Source organism: Euprymna scolopes, chromosome 14, assembly GCF_053919585.1.
Source record: "Euprymna scolopes isolate OS-2025 chromosome 14, ASM5391958v1, whole genome shotgun sequence".
NCBI classification, from domain to species: Eukaryota; Metazoa; Mollusca; class Cephalopoda; order Sepiida; family Sepiolidae; genus Euprymna; species Euprymna scolopes.
Genome location: NC_136495.1, coordinates 847,942 through 860,021, shown reverse-complemented (window position 1 = coordinate 860,021; position 12,080 = coordinate 847,942). Strand labels below are relative to the sequence as shown.

The window sequence follows — 12,080 nt, the reverse complement described above, 5'->3', positions numbered from 1 at the left end:
AGGAACATGTTAGGCATATAGAAAAGGTGTTAGGTAGTTTACGTAGGCATAATTTAAGGTTAAAGGCGGCGAAGTGTGAGTTTTTCGGCAAGGAAGTGCAATATCTGGGATTCCGAGTAAGTGAGAAAGGTATCCAGCCGGAGGGGGACAAGGTTAAAGCAATTCAGGCAATTGCGACCCCAACCACTGTGAAGCAGGTTAGATCCTTTATAGGCATGACATCCTATTACAGGCGATTTATCAAGGATTTTTCTGTAATCGCCGAACCGTTAATTCGGTTAACTAGGAAGCATGCACGTTTCTGTTGGGACGATGCGTGTCAGTCTGCTTTTAATCGATTGAAATCGAAGCTTGCAGAGATGGTGATGCTGGCATACCCGGACACTAACAAAGGATACAGGTTATACACGGATGCCTCCGATTATGCGATCGGAGCAACCTTGTCTCAAATGGTCTACGACCCGGAGGAGGGTCGGGAGATAGAGAAACCCATTTATTTTCTATCTCATAAGTTGTCTGATACCCAGACTAGATGGTCAACAATAGAGAAAGAAGCATATGCGATTCACTATGCCTTAAACAAGTTGAATCACTACTTGCATAGTGCTACGTTCACCATCTACACGGATCACAGACCATTGGAGTACTTGCTGAAATCTCCGATACAGAATAGGAAGATACAGACGTGGGCATTAAGTATGGCTGGCTATGATTGCACCATACAGTACCTAAAAGGAAAAGATAACGTCTGTGCGGATCTCTTATCCCGTGCGGTAAATGCGAGTCGGGATGAAGACGATCCTCCAGTAGAAATAGATGATAGGAATTACACGGTGAGTGCGATAAACTCGAATCGTTTTGAACCAAGAGAGTTTGTATCGCATAAGGATGACGAAGGCTCACCGGTAGTAAGCGAGCGTCCTACACTATCAGGTTTGGATATGTGTAAAGAACAAGACGCCGATAGTCAGATCGTCGAATTAAAGAAACGGATGAGGAGCGGTAAAACGTCCAAGATGGAAGAAAAAAAGTACATCATAATGGACGATATCGTATATTATTTATCGACACCCGACGACGATCCTGTAATTAGATTATATATTCCGTCTCATTTGAGGATGAAGGTATTGAAACAATACCATGATGAGAATGGTCATATGGGTGTGGAGAAAACGTTCCACTCCATTAAACAGAAGTATTTCTGGCCTGGTTTGTTCAAGAAGGTAAACGAACACATAGGGAAGTGCGTCCCATGCCAGACCAGAAATTTGAGGAAGCAACAACCTCAAATGCAGGAGACCGACATGCCTTCTTTTCCTTTTGCTAAGATTGCATTGGATATTTCCGGACCCTATCCGAGGACTTTGTCAGGCAATCAATACATAGTCACGTTCATCGACATGTATAGTGGTTGGCCTGAGGCTTTCGCTGTACCTAATAAAAAGGCAGAGACAGTGGTGCATCTCTTAATTGAGGAAATATTTCCCAGATTTGGTGCACCATTGCAGTTACTTACGGATAACGGACCGGAGAACGTCAATGGGATCATGAAAATGGCTTTAGAAGAGCTTAATGTTGATCACGTGACCACCTCATTTTACCACCCGCAAAGTAACGGGAAAATAGAAAGATTCCATAGGACGATGCATGACGTACTAGCAAAGAAAATAGGGGACAATGACCGTTCATGGGACATGTACTTGAACCAGATGCTGGCTGCTGTAAGGTTTCATGTCAGCGAAACAACAAAGTACTCCCCCTATTATTTGCTCTATAATAGAGACGTTGTCTTGCCGTTAGACAACATACTGAGGCCGCGTAGAATTTACTACGGGGAAGAGGATCATGAGATCGCTCTGCAGGACATGCATCGGACCTTTACATTAGTCAGGAACAATGTAAAGAGAGCTAGGAAGAAAATGATAGATAGGGCCAACGAGAAAACAAAAGCAGTCGATTTTCAAGTTGGCGACTTAGTTTATTATAAAAATAATAGAAAAAAGGGAAAGCTAGACGTAAGATGGTCTCCATATTACGTAATAATAGAGAAGACGGGGCCAGTCTCGTATAGAATTAGAAGTCAACTGACGGGGGCAGTAACAAAAGCCCATGGGGAACACCTTCGGAAAGCAGAACTGGAGGAATGGGATATCCCCAACAAGCAAGAGGGCTGTAGAAAAACAACCCTGTCAGCACCGGTAGAGGATAGTAGTTCAGATCAAGAATCCTCTAGTGGGGAGGAAGAAAATTATCCCCAACAGAGCAATCGCCATCAACGAGAATCCCCAAGTCAAGAAAACAGGGTCCCGTTGATGGAACGGAAAATAATCACGCGTAGCATGACGGCTGAAAGGGCTAAAGAAGTTGATGAAATATCGAAGGAAGATATATATAACTTAGTGCCCAGGTCGTGCAGAGTTGATTATGATAGTAGGGATCAGCCAACCGTAGCTAGGGCTAGCACGGGGGTTGGGAACTCAGGTTATAATCGAACTGCGGGTCGGGAGCGCGGAACAGGATGTTTGGATTGGTTAAGAAAATTACTCTGTTGATGTTAGGCAACATCCTTATCATAGGGAGTTCGGAGTTGCCACCAATATTTAGGATCCTGGCGTTCTGGTCGAAATTTTTGTACTATATGCTGCCCACATTTTAAACAAGTCATTAAAATGTAAGACTCGTATTTAGTTAATTAGTAATATTAATTAAAGAGCCGAGGTAGTGGAGAATATTGGACAAATCGACCACTTCGGTAAAATTGGTAAATTTGCAGCGTATATTTTGCTGTTAAGTGCGGCCGATGCACTTATACCGAAGAAGACCTTATGCTTTTCTTGTTGATGTTTATTTTTATTTTATTTTTTTTTTCTAAGTTAAACGGAAAAAAAAAATACAGTAAAAGAGATGAAAAAAAATTGTGACATTAAAAAAAAACATTATTGGAAATGTCGATGGACCGATAGACGATTAAAAAAAAAAAAAAAAAAAATAATGGTTAATGGAGGGGTGTTATGTAATGAATGGCTGGAACCATCATACATAACTGAAAAGAAAAAACTTTAATAAAAGATTTAAAAGAGTGGGCATCGAATAATCGATTGTCTACCTGTTGAAAAGAGGAAGGGCTTACGTCATAAACAGAGAAATCGGACGACGATTTTTTTGTTTACAAAACAAATAAACGTGACATTCCTCGTAAGCTCTGGAATTACAGATATTGGCATGAGTGGGTAATTCACGTGTCGCTCGTTGAAGACAAAATCGAATGTTCTTCTGAGGTCAAAACGTGACTTAAGAACACATGTATCAACCGATTGACAGGACGCGTGGATAGAGAAAACAAAGCGACAAAATGCCAATAAAAACGGTGAATCAGCAGAGCAGAGCAGATAGAGCAGAGAGAGAGAGAAACACGGCATGTGTTGTTGAAGACCGTATTGTCGAAGCGTCATTTTTCCCTCCTCAGAGCACTGTGAGAAAAACTGCTAACTGTGAACTTCAGAACCACCAAAAGAAAAAAGACGATCTGTTTTAAATTGTAACTATATTGTAAAATATAATTTTATACAAAAACAAACACAATTGTGACTTACGTCTTTTAATGCATGTTTTTAAGTTACAGCTGATCGTTCTAAGTCGTCAACCGTTTTGTTTTCAGGTTCAACGTTGTTATGACATTTTTGACAATTGACGAGAGGCAAGATAAAGAAAAAGTGCCAGTCTAAGGTGAGATAACTCACTAGTCTTAACTCGTTGTCATCACAACCGCCTAGTAAACAAGTGAACCTACGGACGATCGACGTAACTAAAACTGCTATGTACCATTGTCAGGGAGTCCTACGCACTATTACGATTTCCCAACCTGGGAGCCACACCATAATACAACATATATATATATATATTTATATATATATTTGGGAAGTAGTAATGATTTTCACCTCTGGTGATAAATAAGGACACTAAATATTTTGGAAATCTAAGATGAAATTGTATGTCAAGCGCTATTAAAATATTTAAGTGCTCTTGATTGTTTTTAACCATTTTATATAGGTGTCTAGTCTTTTTTGGTGGAGGGGGTCAAATATTGATTTATTTTTTTCGCTTTTACGTAATGTCCCATTGGTATTTGCACATAAGTAAAAAGAAGAGGGAAACTTGCATTTTCTAACGCATCAAAGGATTAGCAAAATTCAGGCTGTTTTTATTATTATCACACTCTTATTTTATTTTGTTTCTTAGGTTTTTATAAACTTCCTATATCATCTATTGTGAATAAAACTTTATTATTCCTTTTTTAATTCAATTTTCACGCCAAACAAGGCACAGTGCCACTTTAAAGTGTGGGGGGGCTACTATCGGGAACATAAGTTGCAGGGGTATCATGAAGGGAAATGAGTAGCAAGATGTCTGTTCACATTACCCTTGAACATGTCAGTACAGTTGGGAAAGCAGAATCCCGGAAGGGAGTTCCAAATTCTAGCAGTTCTGGGGAAGAAACTATTGGAGTAGAAGGCCTTCTTATATCTAAGGATTTCTACTGTGAAGGTGTGGGATTTTGCTACTTGTCGGGTTTGTTGGGGTATTCACGTCGAGGGGGTACACGTGCTTGTAGTTCATCAGAGCATCCAACATTAAAATACCTGTAGAATAGACAGAGGGTTGCAACATTTCGTTGATGGAACAGAGGCTGAAGCTTAGATGACAGTTCAGGACCTATCAATTTGGTGACTCTCTTTTGAACCCTGTCAATCCCGAACAACTTTGTATCATTTAAATACTGTCATAAAAGATTTAATATCCACGCATATTTTCGCAATCTAAACGTGCACTATTTTATAACATGTCATTGGAATACCATGCAAAAACCTACGTTTCCTGTTGATTCCTTGAGCTGATTAGCAGTTTTGGTTCTTATTAGAAAAAGTTCTGTAGTGTACTTCTTTTTAAAAGTGATATATACTTGGTGTGTATTTTGTTTTACTTTCAAATGTTACAATGTCAAACTTGACGATTTATATATTAACTAGGAAAATACATTCATATTTTAGCGGGTAATATTTTATATGTATAGGTGTTGAATTGTAAGGTACGTAGGTTTTTTTCTGCGTTGTTGTTATAGTACAAATGTTTGTACTGCAATTTCTTACAGGTTTGTTATATATTTGCAGAGAAAAACGATATTACCTCTAACCGCAGGTCATATATTCAGAATAATTATCAAATAATGCATGCTATATATTAAAACTTCCCTTGTTCTCTTCCGGTAATATTTTTTGTAAAGAAATATTTAACTCGGATCATTCTATCAAATAAATGCGCTATCTCTGGAACTGCTTAACAAAAACACGACTCAATAAGTTGCGTGCCTTAGATATAGAAATAGATATATAGATGGATATAAACTTTACTAAACTACAAATGGTTTCAGTGTACACAAACATACCAATCATCGCAGACGTATACGCAGTTTATACACGTGCTTTCTCGGTAATAAAAAGCAAGCATACTCTTATACATAGAAGTCGTCATGTCTATCTGATTTGTATGCACATAAACGCACAGGACAGCCGCTGAAATGAACATGTGTACTTTACTTCTTACAGAAAAACAACATTATTTTACATCGAATGCAATATGATTCTTTGAACTCACATTTTATTTTATATGGTTTTTATAAGATTATTAGATATTGTCATTTTTTATAAAAATATATTCTCTTCAGCATTATTGAACATAAGTGCGATACCTTCCACAAACGCACCCACATATGCATATATAGAGATAGATAGATAGATAGATAGATAGATAGATAGATATAAATTGTTTATTATTATTATTATTATTATTATTATTATTATTATTATTATTATTATTATTATTATTATTGGCTCTCAAGGAGCTTTAAAATAGGTCATCAAGGACCTCTCTTTGAAGACAACCTGTGATGTTCCCTGTAAGCTGAGTGCCAACAGTCTCGCCAGATTTCCAGTACTCGCCACCTCTTTTGATAACATTCACAAATGAATTTGCATTATCGCAACAGCCGCCATTGATTTCTCGCTAGCAGCGGCCATTGATCTCCTCTGGAATTTGAGTGGCAATTAGCCTCCCCAAGGTCCCAGTTCTCTTGGCACTTGTCCAGCGGAGGTCTGGTCAGCGCTCTCACTTCGGTTTTTCCATTGACCTTGACATTTCTCGACTATTTGGCATCATTCTTTGGGGGCGCTGATTAGGTAATCGGAGGGGATATGGGAGGAGATAGAGAACTTATAGATATGCAGCTTCAATCTTCTTGGTTCCATGTAACGCTTCCTCATGTTTTGCCTCTGCAGCAGCTCGTCTGGCCCGCGCATGTGGCTCATGTGTATTAGTCTCCACATCCAAAGGTTTTCCTTAATATTTCAACCGTTTTCATAATTGTTATTCATTGTATCTTTCAAGCCATTTCTCTGATTCTAATTTCCCCCCATTCTTTTTTCAAAGTTTTTTGAATCGTTCCCAGTGCGCCTACTATTTTAGGTATTATCTTGATTTTTTTCGTCATCCGTATCCCTTATAACTCTCTGGCTGGTTCTGTGTATTTGCTCCGTTTCTCCTTTTCTTTGATATTTATCCTGTGGTCAGCTGGAACAGCAAAGTTTACGATTTGACAGGACTTTTCTATTTTGTTAATTATTACGACACCCGGTCTTCTTGCTTGGATGGGTTTATCCGTTGTATGTCCCATAGGATTTTGTGATTCTCATTTTAAAGTACTGTTGTTGGCTTATGTTTGTACCATTTGTCTGTGCGTTCGAGATGCAGTTGTTTGCACAATTCCCAGTGTACTTCCCTTCCCACTTTATCGTGTCTGTTCTTGTATTCTTTTGGGGTTAGTTTGCTACATTCACTTATAATATGGTTTATCGTTTTACCTCTTTGTCCACAGTCTGCATTTGCTTTTTTCTTGTGTTTTGTCGATCTTTGATTTGATGTGGTTGGTTCTTATCGATGCATCATGTGCTGCAGTTATTAGGGATTCAGTTTCTCGGTTTACGTGTCCGTTTCGCAACAATATCCAAGTTTTTTCGTTATTCCCATCTTTTGTCATCCTTACAAACTTTCCCTCTAGTTGTTTGTCTTCCCAATTGTTTTCTTGTTTTATCCTTTGTCTCTCTGTTTTCTGCTTTGTTGAATTTTTTTCAGTGTCTCTCGCTGCCATAATACTGCCATGTATTTTTCTAGTTATTTTCTGGTGTCCTTCACACAGTCTTCTCTACAAATCAGTCCCTTCCCGCCGTCTGTCCCTTTCACATAGACCTTCGGGTGTAGTGCATTGTGCATGGTTATGAGTTTCATGGTCTTCAAATAGAGCTGTTTCAGTTCTTTTTAGTCCACCCTATGAACGGTCCAGAGTATTTTAATAGTGATACTACCCATGTGTTATACCTTTTATTAGGTCTGCTATACAATTTAGTTTCCAGAAGTTTTCTTGTTCTCCTGAGGTATTCCTTTCCAATTCTCTCTTTATGACTGTTGCTTTGATGGTGTCTGTTTCTAGAACTCCCAGCTTTTTATATGCATCTTGTTTCCCTGGTGCCCTCATTTCCGTTTGGTTGGGAAGGTCTATGTCTTCTGTCGTCTCCATTTTTTCCTTTTTTTTAGTAGTGCTCACTTTTCCATACCAAACTCCATTTGGATATCCTGACTTAAGATTCTGGTAGTGTTTCTTAATGTCTCTAGTTCATTTAAGTTATTGCAAAAGGTTTCAGATCGTCCATGTACATTAGATGGTTCATTTCTCCCTCTGTGTTAGAGAAATTATATCCCCCTTGGCACTTTCCAGTATATTGTTCAGGGGTATCATGACTATGATGAACAGTAATCGTGATGATGAACCTCCTTGGAAGATGTCTCTTTGTATATAAATTTCTGTTAATTGCTGTCCATCAGCTGTCAGTTCCAATCTCCGTATGTCCATTGCATTTTCTATCACATTGGTGATCCTTTTTGGTATTTTATACATTTTTAAGCATTCGATTATTGATGTTTGGGGGATTCTGTCGTATGCTTTTTATTTAATCGATCCATGCCATGGTAAGATTTTTTCTCCTTCTTTTACCTTCTCCAGGATCATTTGATCTATATATACCAGATCATGTCTTCCTTTTTTCCTTTTTGGCATTCTTTCTATTCTTCGGGAAGAAGTCCGTGATAATGCAAGGAGTGGTAGATTTGTTCACTCAGTTGTGTTGTTAATATTTTCCACAGAGTTATCGGCCTTTAATTGTTATGGGCGGTTCCTTTCTCTGTATCGTTCTTCATCGGTGTGGTCTTAACTTCTGTCATCCAATCGGGGACATTTGTTTCCTGTATACATCTCAGGTTTTAAGCTAAGCTTTCGTATAATATTTTGACTTTTTTAAACCAGTATGCATGTATCCCATTGTGTCCTGGTGCTCTCTAGTTCGCCATTTTTCCAATGGTCTTCTTCAGAGTTTCCTTGCTAATTACATTAACTGTTACTTCTTCAATTTGCTGTAACTCTTCTTTCATGTCTTTCAGCCATTCGACATTTCTATTGTGATCCCGCCGTTCTTCCCATATCTTACTTCAGTAAAGTTTTGTTTATGTAGGGTTTGGTCGTTCGTTTTTTTTTTTTTCCTCCGTTCACATTTTGGTAGAATTGACTTTCAAATGTCTTGTTTTGCTTGCACTGTTCAGATTTGTATCTATATCGTTTCAGTCTCTCATTTTTTGTTGCTATTTTTGGTTCAGTTTTTTTCTGTATCTTATTTAACCTGTCCCTGCTAGTTATATTTCCAATTTTCCATGTAAGCCACGTTGCTTTCATCCTGTTTATCGTTTTGACTTCTTTTTTATGTTTGTTTACTGAGGTTTCTAGCCTTATTTCTCATCCAGGTTTTGTCGATGCATATATCTCTCGGTGTTTTTTTCTGATTCGAACTTACAATCTTGGCTCCTGCGTAAATTGTTTAGGTCTGTGATTGTATCTGTTGTGATTTGTAGGAGGGTCTTGTTAACTTTCTCTGTTTCTTGTTTTAATTTCTTCTGTTATTGATTCCTTAAAGACGGGAGCTTTGTTTTCCCCCCGATCTTGAACGGTATTATTATTATTATTATTATTATTATTATTATTATTATTATTATTATTATCATCATTATTATTATTATTATTATTATTTGATCAATATTGTGTAATTATTAGTTATGTATATGTATTTAGATTTACTTCGATTGTTTTCCCCATATATAAGCAACATTCGCAACTTACTGCCAGATTGATGATTACTTGTTTTAGTGCATCACGAATCTTCGAAGACATGCACATGGATGTAAACAATGTTAGGTAATTGTGCATAATTTGAACCAGACGTAACTCGACGTCCGATCGGCTTTGCTCGGAACACGACGTTAACCGCCGAGCTTCTCCGGTTATGAAAGCGTAACAAACGCTGCTAAAAAAAATGAAGAAAACATGTAAACATAATAATTAAAAAAATAAATAAATAAACAAAACAAAAAATAAACCAAGAAGCAACGACCTACCGTAACAAGTTTTTTGTTTTATTTTTTGTAATATAAATTTTTACTGTAATTGGTTTTGTTGTTTTGTTTTGTTTTGCTTTTGTCCAAAAAGTTCAAACCAAAACATAAGCAATATTTTTTAAGTTTTTCTGTAATAATTAAAAAACTTTTTTTCTTTTTCAAGAAAAGTTATGTTTAACAAAGAATATGTCTTTTTTTCCGGTAATGGTGGTTGTTACCTTGGAGAGGTTGGGGAGGGATGTCTATTCCGATAACTGTTCTTAACATAGGGAGGTTGGGGAGGGGGTGGTTATTCCGAAAGCCGTTTTTAACATGGGGAGATGACGTGCATCTCCACCCACATCCATTTTTCTCAGATATTTTTTTGGAGGTGTGTGCTGCTTAATGAATTTGATGATTTTCATTTCCTTCCAATTTTTGTTTCGAAAAGTGCGTTAGCTACTTTGCGGTGTATTGATTGGCTGATTGATGGCTTACGTCACATTACAATCAAATCCGAGCGCATGACGTCATATTCCGAGCAAAGCTGATCGGACGCTGAGTTACGTCTGGTTCAAATTATGCACAAGTACGCAATGTTAATATTCAAAATATTTTTTCTGATTTCAAATGCTTGGCCACCAATTAACACAAGAAATCCGACGCTTCACGACTTTATCATTTATTCTAATCCGCCTGTTTTTCCCCAGCTCTCCCAACAACTCTTTTTCTCCACTCTGCTATTTTTATTGTCATTTCACCCCAAAAAAGGCTACTATTTGGGATCAAATTTTATTGGATACTATTTAGACAGTTGGTCAGTGAGATGTGTGTTCACATTACACTTGAATTTCTGCATGTCAGTATAGTCAGGGACGAAGGGGTCAGCGGGAGGGAAGTCCAAAGAGCAATACTCGAGGGAAAACTCTATTCCGTATTCTTTACGGCATCTAGGGATTTCTATAGTGAAGGGGATGGATTTTGCTGCTTGTTGGGTTTGTCAAGGCTATTGTTGTTGAGGGGGTACTAGTGCTCGGAGTTTGTCAGAGCACTTGCCATTGAAATACTTGTATAGCAGGTATAAGAATGCAACGTTTCGGCGATGGGACAAAGGTTGAGTTTATTTCATTGTCCAGGGCCTATCTGATATGTTTAATTTTCCAATACTTGTGAGAAGCAATCAGTGTGTAAATATAAGCCGCACAATTCTAAAGATTGTCCCTGTGCTTTTTTGAACCCTGTCCAGGAGAGAGAGACTAGTGGCAGATGCATCAGCTTAGATGTGGCAACTCTATGCATAGGCGAGCCGTGACCTTGTAGAGATACATGATACGCTGAGGTGTTAGTAGCCTTTTAGTACGGTAGATTGAGCCCACCTTCCTCGCAGCAGCCTTAAAAATTGCCTCAATGTATCTGTTCTGTTTCATGCTGTCTGTGAATGTTTACCCTAGGGGGCTTGAAGGAAGTACTTTAGCCATGCCAATCAGAGATTGAGAAGGCGTCTTGTTAGTATTAAAGGCAATAAGCTTAGTCCTTGCAGCATTGAACGCTGCCAACTAGTTACGGCTCAATTCCACTACAGACTGGAGGTCTTATTTTTTTATTCCATTTCATCCCAAACAAGGCACAGTGCCACTTTAATATAGGGGGCTACTATCGGGGACATAAGTTGCAAGAATACTATGCAAAGAGATGAGAAGCAGAATGTCTGTTCACATTACACTTCAACTTCTGCATGTCAGTACAGTTGGAAAAGCAGAATCCAGGAAAGGGAGTTCCAAAGTCTAGCAGTTTTGGGGAATAAACTATTGGAGTAGAATGATATGGTGTAGTGGTGGGATTTTGCTGCGTATTGGATTTTTCGGGGGTATTTACGTCGAGGGGAGTACAAGTTCTTGCAGTTCTTTGGGGCATTCACCATTAAAATACTTGTACTTATTACTATTATTATTATTATTATTATTATTATTTCTAACGTGAAAAATATATAACTATTCTGCAATCAGCCTGAATCAAAAGAAATGCATTTAGCGTTTCAGAGATATTCACTACTATCGGACTTAAGGACGACGTAATTTAAAAACTTCAAAAATTAACGGAGTTTAACGTATACATGTATATTTTCACATGTGTAGAGAAGTACTTAAAGTCGACTTATACCTGCCAAGTTACAATTGTCAATTTTCCCTATTCACCAGCTATTTTAATGACAAGAAATCAATCATATTTGTTCTACAGGTCTGAATATTCAATTCGTAGAGCAGTAATTGATAGTAGTTTGGAAGAGACTGTTCCGCACCCACATAGATAAGGTGATTATATATATATATATATATATATATATATATATATATATATATATATATAAAGATTGTTGCCCGCATTTGAAGCGTTACATATATTTAGTAATTTAAGAATTACGTGTATATATATATATATATATATATATATTAGCTGTATCCTGACACGCGTTGCTGTGGCGTAAATGGTGTAAATCGACTAAAAAATGCATGTATCTGATGTTTGATTTTCCAATACTTGTGGATACACAA

At 37.7% G+C, this 12,080-nt stretch overlaps 2 protein-coding genes across 4 annotated transcripts in view; one reads left to right on the top strand and one right to left on the bottom strand.

Annotated features, from left to right (window-relative positions):
* Positions 1 to 12,080, top strand: part of LOC145292838 (thyrotropin-releasing hormone receptor-like) — a 504,617-nt gene that overhangs the window by 225,344 nt on the left and 267,193 nt on the right. The gene's annotated exons all lie outside the window — the stretch shown is intronic.
* LOC145292837 (uncharacterized) overlaps positions 1 to 12,080 on the bottom strand; it is a 212,113-nt gene that overhangs the window by 31,293 nt on the left and 168,740 nt on the right. Inside the window, exon 3 of one of the 3 annotated variants that reach the window (XM_080138883.1) lies at positions 9,275 to 9,455. The exons of 1 other annotated variant lie outside the window; for it this stretch is intronic. In XM_080138883.1, the coding sequence (XP_079995009.1) occupies positions 9,275 to 9,455 (181 nt within the window). Of the gene's footprint in view, positions 1 to 9,274; positions 9,459 to 12,080 lie in introns of all 3 variants that reach the window. One more of the 3 variants, XM_080138882.1, reaches the window with a different exon arrangement.